This window comes from Lissotriton vulgaris, chromosome 4_1, assembly GCF_964263255.1.
Source record: "Lissotriton vulgaris chromosome 4_1, aLisVul1.2, whole genome shotgun sequence".
Classification (NCBI taxonomy): domain Eukaryota; kingdom Metazoa; phylum Chordata; class Amphibia; order Caudata; family Salamandridae; genus Lissotriton; species Lissotriton vulgaris.
The window spans coordinates 576,857,312-576,871,925 of NC_141691.1; the positions used below are offsets into that span (position 1 = coordinate 576,857,312).

Sequence of the window (14,614 nt, forward strand, 5' to 3'; positions counted from 1 at the left end):
CATTTGTTTGTTTAATGGTTTGATTTCAGCCTGTTTCCTCGAGTAAGATAGCTCAACGTGTTTCAGGTATGTTGAATAGGTCAGTGAGTAACACACACGCTCAATGTTCAAACATTAATTTGGATTACTCCTGCGTGCTGAGGTTAAAAAATTACTGTTTTTGTTATCCTGGTGCCCCATGAGTATTTTGACATCTGGGACCATACCACACAAAATGAACACCGGAAGGGCCACTTTATGACAGATACCCACCACAGATTTGGGCTGCTTGATGTCTCAAGTTGGTGAAGATGCCTCAATATGTCAGCACCTAAGACAGTGGTAAATGGTTGCTTGTCAGGAATTTTAAAGTCAAGTGCTGCATTTTACTACCAATTTAGCAGCATTTGTTGACAGCTATTAAGGAAGCAACATAACGTAACACATTAACTTACATAATGCAGCATAACAACACAAATAAAACATACCGGTACAAACATCAAAATATTCCGAAAGCTTCAGTGAATTTAAATTCATATCTGTTTTCCTTACAGAATTCACATCTCCCTGAAAGTCTGAACATCAGCTCTGACAGTGCTGACAGCCAGTCTACTCTTCTAAGTGGACTGGACAGTGTGTATCAGGACTACAAACACGACTTCAATGGAGTCAGACATAGCACAGCCATATCAGATGCGGAACACTTTCCAAAGGCACCGAGCCTCAAAAACCAAGATGGATCCGATGGAGAAGTGGAGAATATGATGGATTTGAGAGAACAAGATAGGGGTAATTCTCTGCATTACAGCCTTGAAATCAATACAGATGTTTTTAATGGTGATATGGCTCTTGCTGAGACCCAGGCGAAGGCTAGAACTGAAACAGGGGAGCAGATTGGTGATACCAGGAAAGAGTTTTCACCTAGTTGGCCATTTTATAGTAAGGATACAGACCAGCTCTTTTATAGGGTGCACACATTCCAAGAAAAAGACCCGCCAGTGGATGAGAGGTATGAAAGTGAAAGCATGGGAAATACAAAGCAGAATGTACAAGAAAATGAGCCTGGCTGTAGTAAAAATAGTGTAACTGCTAATAGTGGACTCCCCTTTATTGAGACCTCTGTGGACTCAGCGGTCCACAAATTCCACATGCCTCAGGAAGGAGACTTGAATAAAACAGCATTAAGGTTCTCTGATGCACAGCACACAAAATATAATAGTTCAAAAGAGCCTCTTTATTCACTGGACCTGAGTGGAGATCTCACACCAACTGCAACAACAAACATTGATTGTCAAGAGATCACTGACATAAATGATTATAGCAATCTCGGGACAACAATTCAAGCTCAAATTAAAGATCCTAGTCAAACTTCTGAGAAGACGACTAATTTCTATAAATCTGTGACAATTCAGATGTCGTCCGACCTGATGTCAAGCTTACAGAATGTTCCTTCAGGTAATTTTATTTCCAGAGAATATTCTTATGACTTTCCAAGGGGGGTATCACAAAACAGTGAGGATGAGCGAGTACCTTCTATGAAGCCACAAGCTGTGGAAACGCCTCAAACTATAGAGCGGAAGGAGGCGTCGAGTCAAACTGATATTGGTAAAATCGGCAGCAGACACTCCTGGCTACATCTGAGATGTGGCACTCTCACGCAGTCAACCTCCTTCGACACTGGAGTTCGTGGAAGGACCCTGTCCCCTCAAGCAGACGACCCAAGATTCTGCACCGCAAGGAAGTGTCATAACTGCCATTGCTGTTGCTGCTGCCATTGCCAATACTCTCTATGTGGTTGTCCATTGTCTTCAACATCAAAATGCCCTGTGCCCTGTTGCTCGAATTATACCAGCATGGAGCTGGAACTCCTAAGAACACTCACAGCTCTACAAGATTCAATAAGGAATATCTCTCCAGTGAGTATGAAACCAACGAATGTATTCATCATAAATAGACATTGTATATAATAATTGTATATAATAACCCTAGTGTTTACCTGTAACTTTTGTATGCATAATATTTTCTTCATTTGTTTTTTCTGTCAAGTGTCTTTTATTCATCACACAAATATCCCATTTACATTTTCTATAATTTTAATAGGGCTTTTCTGAAGTCTGATAGTAAAACAGTGTGCAGTCTGCTATCCCTAACTTCATATGCATAGTTAGGGATATTTCTGTATGAAAAGCAGGGCCGCACTGGGAACCCAAAGCAGGCCTGGCAGTTTTCTCAGACCAGGCCCTGAGGAGGCACAGTCTGGCCCCGGGAGGCTGTAAACGCTTGCCTGCTGCTTTTTTTTTTACTAGGGTTTGTTATTGCAGCACTGCTGCAGAACTAGCCCCCATTAACAAAACCAGCCCCCACTGGTGAAAATCCAGCCCCCACCCTTCCAGTCTCCCGGGGAAACACCAGATGCCCGGCACGGCCAGTCCCACCCTGATGAAAAGAGGTTAATGATAGGATTGGAACAGGAGCTGGTACCAAAGCTTAGGGATTTCGCCTAAAGGTCTCTCTCATGTATGTGGTTGCTAGTAATGTTTTAGGCATGAAAGATTTTGGTTAATTATAGTGAAGAAAATCCTATAATAAAGATCTAAGTTAGCAGAACCAGTTATGTTTTTGAGCGTATGGCACTAGATTCACTAACTGTACCCTTTTATTTCAAAGGGAGCCACATGAGTAATCTTAGCACAATTAAAGTGGTCCCCTTTCTCAAATGCCAGAAGCAATTCTGTCACAGCTGCATTATTATCTTTTTGAAGGTGGTAAGCTAGAAACGTAGAGTAGTGCTGCTTGGTGTGCACAAACCCTGTGCAAGTGATGTCAAGTTAAAGCTCAGATGGATTGTTGAAGAAACATTTCTGAATCACCTGGTCTCAAAATTAGGTGTGGGTGGTGAACTCTGCTCCACCGGCAGAGTTCACAGAATTTTGTGTGCTCATCCTGGAGTGCTGAGTTCAGTAAATATACCACTACCGCTGCATAGCGGAGTTTACCGTCCCCACACCTGATTAATATCTAACTCAGTGAATCAAATGTAAATGTAAATGTAAATGTGTGTGTCTTGTAAAGCGCACTGCTACCCGGAGGCGTCCTGGCGCTATAGACCGCTGGGGAACCGGTCCTGGCTTTCCCTGTGAGATGTTCCCTCCTGGGTATCTCCAAGGTGAAACCAGGCATCCCCGGCGTTTGTGGGGGGCCGTTGTGGAGATGAGGCAAGCTAATGCCAAGAGTTGCCGAGTGTGATCCCTGGTTAAAGTAGGCACCAAGGCGAGAATTATCGAGTCCGTTGACCCTGGTTCACGACCCTGCCGCGTCGGGAATCGAACCCTGGTCCCGGGCCGTCCTCTGCTTCCGGGTCTGCCACCTCTAAACAGTGAGCCACACCACTCCAATACAGATCCATCTTGCATTACGCCTGCACAGAAGCATTAGTTCATCCACCCTACAGCTCAATCATGGATCAGAAGCAGGGTCCTGCCAAACACTTGCTCAGGAGGGGCACAAGCACACCCAGGAATATCCCGAATATGTCAGGCTGCCAAAGGGGATGATCCACTGCTGTGATATGGGAATGTTTCTCATGGGGCAGCTGTGTCAATCACACAGCACTCTTACCACACAGTTTTGCATTGATTTTGTCTGTTATTATTCCTGACATGCTTCTTAAAGGAGACAATGGCCTGTCAGCACTTCCAAGTGCCTCAGCACGTCCACAAACACTCTGCTGCAATGTTGTTATTCAGGGTGGGCTTCTTTTGGGGCTTTTTGCAAGCGATTGTGCTTGTTCTGTAAAACCCACCTGTCAACACTTGCAATGCTCTCAGAGGTGTCGCTGTGTTCAATTAGCAGCAAGCTGGAGTGGAAGGAGAAAAAAATTGAGATTGGGAATAAGTGCCCATAAATCAATCTATTCAAACTTCAGATTTCTTTAATCGCAGCCCGCAATTTGACAGCAGTTGTTAAGGTGTCGCTTTTCACTGTGCTTGGAGGATTGTTATTGCTACGTCCCCTGCGCCCAACTCTACATTCTTTGCACAGCTCTATGACACTGCTTACACAGAGGATGAGAGGCTCATGTTCCTATGTGTGAGCTGCGACTCCTCGCCTCCCACTAAAGCAAACAGCACGTGGAGCTGGTAACTCCACTCGCTCATAGAACTCTGTGGAAATTGGCGTCGTTTTTGGCAACTTTGCAGAATTCCACGGAGTGAACCTCCAGCAGCTCCGCCCAGGCCTACTTAAAATGTCTCTGTAAGCAAGTGAAATATTAATTGGGGTGGAAGGTAATGCACCACAATTATTATCATCACCAACTTGCTAGGTCCACTATAAAATTTCAATAATTTAAACCTGAACTCAAACCCTGGTAGCTATGGCACAGAACAGACAGGCTTGCCTTCCAGAGAATATGTAAAGCATTTAAACGTACCAAAACAGTTAAAAAGTCAAGAATACAATACAATATAAATCTCACTCCAGTGCATAGAACTAAAGAAAAATGTAATAACCAAATTGACATAACTCCAATAGGGGGAACAAGAGATATGGGGCTAGATGTAGGAGCCCTAAAACCGGTCGGTAACGGCCGAATTCGGCAATTACCGACCGGTATTAGGGTTTTCTAATGTAGGGGGCCTAATTTTTACTGATTCGGTAAATTTACCGAATCGGTAAATTTACCGAATCGGTATATTTACCGATTCGGTAAAATACCGAATCGGTATATTTACCGATTCGGTAAATCCAGATGTAGCTGGCACTTCAAAGAGTGCCACAGGCGCTTTAGGAGTCGGTATTTACCACCCAATCCTGGTGGGAAAATACCGAATTCCAGTGTACATGCACATCTGTGCATGTACACCTATGCCATGTGACACACAGACATGCCCTTAGGGCATGTCTGTGTGCCACATGGCACCCAAGCCTGCAATTGGGGTGCTACAGGGTGTCAAAGTGACACCCCGTTCCCCCTGCCAGGATTCGGTATTTACCGATTCGGTAAATACTGATTCGGTATTTCCCATTGATTCCTATGGGCTTCAAGGCCCATAGGAATCAATGGGAAATACCGATTCGGTATTTACAGAATCGGTAAATACTGAATCTTACAGAATCGGTAATTGTAATCGAAAAATGACCTACATCTGCCTACTTCCAATTTAACTACTCTTAAATACCGAATCGGTTTAATTCGGTATTTAAGATTAGGTAAATCGGAATTACCTACATCGGGTCCCAAGTACTCCTCACCAGTAACTGGGACCTAAGCATGATTTCAGGCTGAAAGTGATGGAGTGTAGGTAAAATATACCAAGAAGGTTTGTCCCAGTCAAACATTTTCCTTCTATGGGCCCGATTCACAAAGGTAAACTGAGACAAAAGTTTAGCTTTATGACTTTCTGTATTCAGTAAGGCCATTTACGAGTAGTAAAGTAAGACTTTTGTCTCACTTAAAATTAAGCTTTGGTCTTAAGTTTAACCAAAAGTCTAAGGCAACTTACTCCTACCCCACAGGGTGAAAACAAAAGGCAGAATATTACTAGTAGTGTATACTTACCCCAACCAATAACCCTCCTTCTTACACTGTGCTTTTAGTATAGAAAGACTTACAACCTTGTGATTGGTTGTAAGCAGTGGCGGTTTTTCTTTAAGGGCGTCGGGGCTCCGCCCTCTTTATCTTTAAAAACGTTCCAAAAATAGCAGCAATGCTAAATCTGTTTTAATTAAAACAAAATACACTCTTTTAAGTTGCTAGAATTGCCCTCCTCACCTCGTTGATGCTGTGAACGAATAACACACACACATGACTCACAGCGATTGCGTTGCTCCACCTGGGCACATGCTCGAAATCCAAGTATTTGAGGGGCTGACAATCTGTAAGCCCTGAGGCTTGTGAGGTCATCAGCTCAGCAAATACACAGCATCAAGGCCGAGTCTCCTCCCCCTGATGCCATGGGGGTAAAGTTAGCCCTGGGCGTTTCTGATGCAAGCCCTGTAGAGCTAATCCCCCACGTCAATCAGTGAGTGCAGAGCATTGTAACCCCACCCTTTCCCAACATGTCACAGGGTGGGGTGGGACCACCCTGTGAGGAGTTGGGAATGGGTGTGGTAGACAGGCTCCAGGCGGGAAGGAAAGAAAATGAGTCTGCGCAGACTCAACTTGTGGTGAGACAGACTGCTTCCCATGCGTGAGTTAGAGGCCATTTTAGCTCTGGTATGTATCTGAGTGTTTATCTCAGTCTGCATACAGTACCAGCAGTGTCCTTGCGCACAGAACTGCAGGTTTGTGTGGTGACTCCGACTGGTGAACATCATGCGCATCTGTGAATGACTCGGCAGAGTGAGGTAAAAAAAAGTAACAGCTACAGGGCCCAGGCCCATTTTAGTTTGTTTAATTTGGGCTGTTTCAGGCCAGGTTCTAATGTTTGGTCCTGCCAGATATAGCAGAGTGCAGAGAGCAGCTTCACTGATTGCAGTGTTGGTGTAATACAGCCCTGTCTGAGTCTGCAAGAGGCAGGGGGGAGGGATGCCCAGACCATGAGGCTAACTCATAGACGGGTCTGTTCACCTGCTGATGAGCAGACATGGAAGAAGGGCACGCACCTCATCTGGGCCTGGTTGTCCGGGGTTTGAAGAGCCACTTCATATATTTATCCTGTCATTATGGATAGACGACAGCGACTGCAAAGTGTGCTGCGACAATGATGTTGTGCATAAAAAGGCTCTCCACACCTAGCCTTTGTTGTTGGCTCAGCGCATTTTCATCTGAGTAAACTGCGTCACACCTACACACTGACTTAGCCTAGGATCGGAGCATAGCTGCAAAGACTGGCGAATGCCCTTGTATGACTATCTCCACAACGGAGGAGTGCAGAGAGGGTCTCATCACACAGGGGTCTATCCGCAGCTGTTTTTGACTGTGCTTGCGCCATGACAGTGCAAAGAGCCTTACAGAGTAAAGCTGTCTAGCAAAGGCCCTTGATGAGTATGCGAGGCTAGTCCCAGTGCAAAGCACCTTACAGAGTCCAGACTATGTGAGTGAGGCCAGTCCCAGTTCACTTGCAATGAGCAGGATGTCATAGAAAATCTGTTTTACCGTGGTAGAATCTTGGGAGAAAAAACTGAAAATTCTGTTAGTAACTCTCTTCCCCACTGATTGAGACATGATTTAAAGTTGTCGCATAGATGGCCTGTTTGAAACATTCAGCCAGTTGTGGGTTTTGTTACGAAAAGTTTTTAAAAATTCAGAACTGACTGACAATCTTTCCTTTCACTTGATGGGGAGTTTGCAGTTGCTAAGTCTGAGTCCAATAGATTTAACACTGTTTAGTTAACTTAGAGAGATGTACAGCGGGAATGGTTCCAGTCCGGCCTGTAAAGGGGCGTTTTGGATGGGTCAGCGATGGAATGGGCCTGCTGTCACGAGGCACTCTGGTAATGATGAAGAGCTCAGCTCGGACACCAGAATAGTGATGGGAGGGGACAGTGCTGAGAACCTCATGTGTAGATGCAAAATGTAGCTCCGGGGAATGTTACAGACCAACAGGATTCCGGCTCCTAGTCCCACAAATAGCCAGAGCTGCATATAGGGTGCACAGCCTCTTATGACTGGAATAGTGTATGTGAGAGTGGAGCAATAGCCCTGTTGTCCGAGGCCTGCTCTAGTTATGACAAGTGCCAAATCATACTCGAATTTATAAAATCGGTGTAATGTAATCTGAAAGATACATTTGACTAGGCTTGATTTTGTGAGACTGTTGTAAAACAATACCGCTGCTACTTTTTATTAATGTCATAGTGAGGGGCTGTATAAATGGCAAACAGATTTTTTTTTTACAGAAAATCAAATTTTAACAACTGTTCTATGTGTAGGACATTTAGGAAATTTCTTATAAAATGTTGAAAGTTTTCCAAAGAACCCACAGATTTTTTGCTGAATTTTGAGGGAGAGCAAGAGCCTGCAAAATCTTCAGTACGGTTTTCGAAAAGAGGGGTCTCACTTAGTTACTAATTTATGGTGATGCAAGCTCGAGTTGCAGATGGGCTGAGGTGTTTGCACTTGCAAATGCTTCTCTTTCAGTGCTTTTTGCAAGTAAAATCTGTGCAATAAGTCGGGCAGGTCTGCTTTCTGAGGTGTAAGCATGCACTATCAGTGTATCCTGAAGGACAGCACTGCCAGCCTGTAAGACCTTGGTAGATCTACTCTCCTAGGCAAGTCATTGCATGACCTCTGTAACCAGAGGTATAATTCTGCATAACATGGCCTGTTGCAGAAAAGTATGTCTAATCAGAGGGATAGCTCAACTGTAAGAGGCCTGGATTAAGATGTCTAAACCAAGCGATAGCACGAAAATCAATTTAATAAGTATGTAAAATATCTGAAGGTTTTTTCTAAAGTTGGATACCCCAAGTGGATAAAGTCTCTAACTCGAAGGGTAGCTCCACTTAAGAAAGGTTGACCCAGCTAGATATGTCTAATCAAAGTGATAGTTGCTCCATCGTGCACATATAGTGGTCACGTGTGGTCACGTGTAGGAAAAAATGTATTCACACCAAATTAGACATCTGGTATGGGAAAGTCCATGGATAATATAGCTGACTCAAATTAACACAGTAGCCTTTTCAGTTCTCATTAATGTACGCTGCTCTAGTTTCTCTCAAGCTGCTTGGTCTGGAACCATTCATAAATTTTATTTAAGGCTAGTGGGCATGGCCTGTGTGGGCTGATTAATACGATCAGTTCTGGTCTCTTGATAACTGGAATACTTGAGCCCCTGCGATTAGGTATATATGGCCCTTAGATGTTTCATAGAGCATGTTTGTAACCCGTTATATGCCTGAATCAGTTCTCAATAAAATAGCCTGTTCTGCATTCGTCCTGGTTCATGTTTCTGGTATTTAGCATATACTGTGTTTGGATTTTAAGCATATAGAGCATCAGGGTATAATTGTCAATTTCATTTGAACAATGTTTTTAATCTTGTTAACTCATCCTATCCAGGTAGTGAGAATACATTTTGTTCACAGATAAGTAACATAAAAATTCAGCTATTTATCTCATTTTTGTTAAAAATGATTTGCACAGGAAATGACGACTTGTGTCACTAAACATGCCGTGCCTAGTCTACCCCCTGGCCAAGCCCAGCCTCACTACTCACAAACCCCACCAGCCGCCACTGGTTGTAAGTGTTTTAGCAATAAGTCAAAGCCCTCAGAAATGAATAACCTGTTACATCTTCAAACTAGGCCATCTTAAGGCTAGAAGCTCTGCTTATTAACAACCATTTACTTATTAGGTGTAGAACAGACACACTAGGCACTCATACCAAAAGTAACACAATAGTTCATCACACTTAGAACCATATGGTGCCACCTTCCCCAAACCCTTACCAGCATTACCGAATTCAGCAGTCAATATACATGAAAGAGCTGACAAACAGGAACAAGCCAAACAACACCTTCAAATAATGTATAGCCATCTATTGAAAGTCTTCCAGTTTTAACTCTGTCCAAGGGGCCAATAGAGATGTTCACTAAATAGCAAAGGCCTCAATACTATTAAAACCCAGCATCAGTGCGATTAATTTGCCTCTTAACGATACAAACGAGAATATTAAAATAATAACAATCATGCATCCTGACTATGTATCAAGAAGTACTAAAGGCATCTTAAACAGAGATAACATCATTAGACTATTAACTGCATACCTTGATCTAAAACACTTGTCATCCAGCATTACTACAGCAATATAATTCCACCCTTCTTCAGTTCTAGACAGAAAAGAGGTACCAGTTGTTACACAGACATCAGAAAAAGTAGCTAGCCTAATAATACAGAGGCAAAAGATTTTTGATGAATTGGGGATCCTGGTGACTCAGCTAACTAAGACTTGCTACCAGTCAATTCTGGAAAACAGTGAAAGTAAATCTTTGTGCAGAACTGCGTCTACTACAGAACTCAACAATCAAAATTATAGACCTTTGGCCTTAAGAAAATGCTGCTGGACCATTCTCGCAGGTTATGTCATGGCAAAAAGTGAAAGGTGAGAAGCTGTGGACTCAATTGCAGTCGAGGCTGGTATGACTCGCGGGTGGGAGGTCGCATGGGGAGGGGGTCGCGCAGGGAGCAGTGGGGAGGTTTAATTTCAAATTAAAATTAAAGTTAACCTACCTTTGCCGACCTGGCCCCACGTCGTTGTTTCTGCATTGTCTTCTCTGCAACAGGAAGCATCCGCAGGTTGCCTCCCTCCCCTAAGCCAATCACAGTGCTGCAATTGCAGCATTGTTATTGGTTGGGATGCCAACCAGCAAGGCGTCTATGGGGAGGCCATTTTCTCTGTGTAGGCTACTTGCAGCATACATGGTTAAAATGGCAGAGTGCGCATGACTGGTTTGGTTGGCCCCAACAAGGAGTGGCTTACCCAACAATGGGTAAGCCACTCCTCCCCTGCCCTAGAGGAAGACCGCACACCCGCCCGCCCCCAACCAAACCCTTCTGCTTTCTCCCAGTGCGAGAAGCAAAAACATAAAATGGTTGAGGTTGGAGGATGAGAATGGGGAAGCATTTACCAGAAAAAGGAGGAAGAGAATTTTACTCCACAACCTAGGCCCGGAAGGCATCAGAGTTTTCCAGAATTTAGTCCCCACACCAGGACAAGCAGCTGACGACGACGTGTTTCAACATGCGACTGATGACCTCAACTACCACTATAGGCCGGCGCTGTGCACGTCTATAGACAGGTACAACTTCCAACAGAGGAAGCAAGCAGTGGGGGAGACTATAGATGAGTATGTAGCAGCATTAACAAAATTGGCAATCACGTGTAAATTCTGCAACTTACACGACAAATTCATTAAAGACCAAATTGTCATTCACACCACAAACTCTGCGATCCAAGACAAGTTGTTGGTAAATGGTGAAGCAACCCTGTAGGAAGTTATAGGCATGGTGAAGAAAGCAGAGCTATCTAAAAGGTGCGCAGAGGTGGCAAAAAGGGAAACAGCCCAGGGTCAACAAGGTTACTGAAGCAGAACCACCGGAAATGGGCAAAGCAGCAGCAGGGGACACGAAAACACAGGCCAAGTGGACACCCAGACCAGCGCCAATGAAGAAACCCACCATTGATGGTAGGAACTCGTGTTACAGGTGCAGTAGTCCTTTCCATGCAGCCTATGACAAACGCTGCCCGGCTTTCCGTGCCAAATGCATGTTCTGCGGAATCATGGGGCACTTTGAGAAAGTGTGTCGCCGCAAGCAGAAAAGACCAGCAGTCAAGTACGTTGCAAAGGAGGCAGAGGTAGAAGATGAAGAAGAAGATAACGTGTTATGCATAGAAGAACACATACTAGGCATTAATTGCAACTGCACCAAGAAACCACAATGTGATCTAGTTATAGGAGAAGTACAGATAAAGATGAAGGCTGATTCAGAGTCCCCGTATACTATAATACAATGCATGGTATGGGATGAACGCTTCAAAAACCACCTGGGACCTCACCTGGAACCCCCAGACATCTGACCAGTCACTTTCACTGGAGAGCCCATTCCTATGGTAGGTTATTGTGTCTTGAAATTTGAATTTAAAGATCGGAGTGCAGAATGCAAGCTATACGTAGCTAAAAAATGTCTGTCCATCAGTTCTAGGATGGGTCGACCAAGGTGATTTAGGCATACACCTGAACCCGGGTGGCACTACACAAGTTCTGATGACCAGCCCTGAGCAACAACCTGACTTCACCAGTATGAAGGAAGACTTTCCCACAGTGTTTGGGGGTAAAGTTGGGAAATTGACAAAATGTACGCACAAAATCGACCTCAATGCGGACGCCAAACCTGTGTGCCACAAGGTGAGAAACATCCAATTGGCAATCAGAGAGATGGTACAGCAGGAATTACAGAGACTCGAAGACAATGGCATCATTGAGCCGATAAATAGTGCGGAGTGGTTGGCACCGCTGGTGGTAGCGATGAAACCGAACGGCGAGGTATGTCTGTGCGTGGACCTGAGGGAACTGAACAAGAACATATTAGTTGAAAAGTACCCGTTACCAAGGATAGATGAGATGCTAGCAAAAACGAAAGGGGTGAAATGGTTCTCCACCATTGATCTCACCTCTGCCTACCATCAAATAGCCCTGCACCACACAAACCACAAGATGACGTCTTTCATAACCCCATTCGGATTCTACCAGTTTCGCAGGATGCCGTTCGTACTTGCATCAGCGGTGGCAGTATTCCAGAAGCTTATGCACAAGCTGTTCTAGAACATGGACGGGGTACAGTACTTTCAAGATGACATCTTGGTGATGGGCAAGAACAAGGCAGACAATGATGCAAAGCTGTCCAATGTGTTGCAGGTCTTGGAACGTAACAGGCTCACGGAATGGGAGAAGTGTTGGTTTGGAATCTCGACCGTCACATATTTGGGCCATGAGATTAATGATCAAGGATTCACCCCTAAACAGGCCAACGTCAAAGCCATATGTGAAGCACCCCCACCGAAAAGCATGAAAGAGGTTCGGTCATTCTTAGGGATGGCCGAGTTTTTTAGTAAATTTGTGCAGCACTTTGCTATCAAGACGCACCACTTGCGCCAACTCCTCCGAGACAAAACACCTTTCGGGTGGACGGAGGAGACACAAGAAGAATTTCAGAGAATCAAAGATGACATCAGCCAAGCAGTGGGTTTGATCAACAAGAAAGATTCATACTAACTACAAATGCTAGTGAAAGAGGGCTGGGAGCAGTCCTAATGCAAGAGACTAAGAATGGGGAAATGACCACCATCAGCTTCGCGTCCAGGTCCTTATCAACCACGGAGCAGAAGTTCAGCATAATAGAAAAAGAGATGTTAGCAGCAGTCTGGGCCATGGAGAAGGTCCGCCAATTCACCTGGGGCACGAGATTCAAGATCAGGACGGACCACAAGCCGCTGGTTAAAGTACTCACGTCGAGTGGACAAGCGAAAACGACCCCACGCATTGCAAAGATGACGTAAAGATTGTTGGACTGCCGGTACAACGTAGAATACATCCCTGGAACAAGAAACAAAGTAGCTGATTATCTTAGCAGAGCCTCAGCCATGGAGGAGGCCCGACACTAGTCCGAAGAAGAGGATGTCAGCGTAGCCTTCAGGAGGATCATGAAAAAGTAATTAGTGTGCAGGAGTGGAAAGAAGCATATGAGAACGACTCAGACATCATGATGGTCAAGCGATTCATACTACGAGGATGGCCAGAAAAGAAGACGCTTGAAAACAGAGCACAGGAAGTTCTTTGAAGTGCGGGATAAATTATCCATTGTAGACCAAGAGACCTTCTTGCTAAGAGGTGATAAGGTGGTTCCCCCTACTTCCTTGGTGCCGCATCTACTCGCCATCCTACAAGAAGGGCACCTGGGCATCGTGAAAATGAAGCTTAGGACGAAACAGATGTACTGGTGGCCGGCAAAGGATAGCCAAATAGAAAGACATGTTCTTGAGTGTGTGCAATGCCAAAATGCGGACAAATCACAAAGCTTGATGCGCCCCTCCTTGGGAAGGATTGACAATCCCTATAACCCATGGGAGGAGTTATCGATAGACATCCTAGGTCCGGTGCTGGAAGCACAGGGAGTCCCGAAACATGTAGTGGTGCTCATGGACAGGTATTCCAAGTGGGTTGAGATAGACATACAAGAGGACATGGACACAGAGAAAGTGCTGAAGTTCCTTACTGCCACATTCCTGAGGGAAGTTATTCCACACTCCATTCTGAGTGACAATGGGCCACAATTCTCGTCAGAAAAATGGAATGCCTACATGAGAAGGAATGGCATCAAGATCACGCACACTTCGATGTATCATCCAGCTGGCAATGGCTTAGCGGAAAGGTTTAATAGAGTGATCATGGGCTCAGTACAATCAGCGATAGGAGCAGGAAAGAACTGGGAAAAGGAATTGAGGAACACGTTGTGAGCCTACAGGATCACCCCGACCACCACAGGATACAGTCCATTTAAGATCCTAAGAGGTCGTGACCTTTTCACCAAGGATAATGTAGCGTGGAAGGAATGCACAATCACGATCAAATGGTCACCTGCGGTAGTCCACCACAATTTGGAAAGAGCACAAAGAATATACACAGAACACTTCAACAAAAGGCGTAATGTGAAAGAGGCAAAGTTAGAGAGAGGAGGGTGGGTCAGAGTCAAACTGGCCCAGTTGAAAATTAAAGGAGACAGCAAGTTCAGTGCACCGTTGCAAGCAAAAGAAGTTTACAATAGGCCCGCCTTGCTGAGCGATGGGAAAGTTTGGTACCACGATCGGTTGTCCAAGTATAACAAGATACTGCTGTGGACCAAAGAAGAAGGCCCGCAAGCAGAACACCAATATGATCAACCTACGGAGATAGTCCCGGCTGGGGAAGAAGAGGCAAACTCGGGAGAAGGCGAGCGAGGTGAAGAATTGGAGAAGGAAGATGATCAAGTCACTCGGGAACACCCGGGAAGCACAGGCGAAGCACCTTTGAGGGAAAGTCCTATGAGTGCTGAGAGAATAGGATTGATATCTCCCCGAGAAGATATAGAGAACGCTTCCAAGTCCCCGGTGAGATGTACCCGTGCTGGCAGAACAGTGGTAAGGCCGGCGAAGTA

General features: G+C 44.8%; 1 protein-coding gene across 5 annotated transcripts in view; it reads left to right on the plus strand.

Annotated features, from left to right (window-relative positions):
* Positions 1-14,614, plus strand: part of ITPRID1 (ITPR interacting domain containing 1) — a 520,073-nt gene that overhangs the window by 470,077 nt on the left and 35,382 nt on the right. For all 5 annotated transcript variants that reach the window (XM_086964782.1, XM_086964783.1, XM_086964781.1 and 2 more), the window contains exon 10: positions 534-1,895. In XM_086964782.1, the coding sequence (XP_086820908.1) occupies positions 534-1,895 (1,362 nt within the window). The remainder of the gene's footprint in view (positions 1-533; positions 1,896-14,614) is intronic.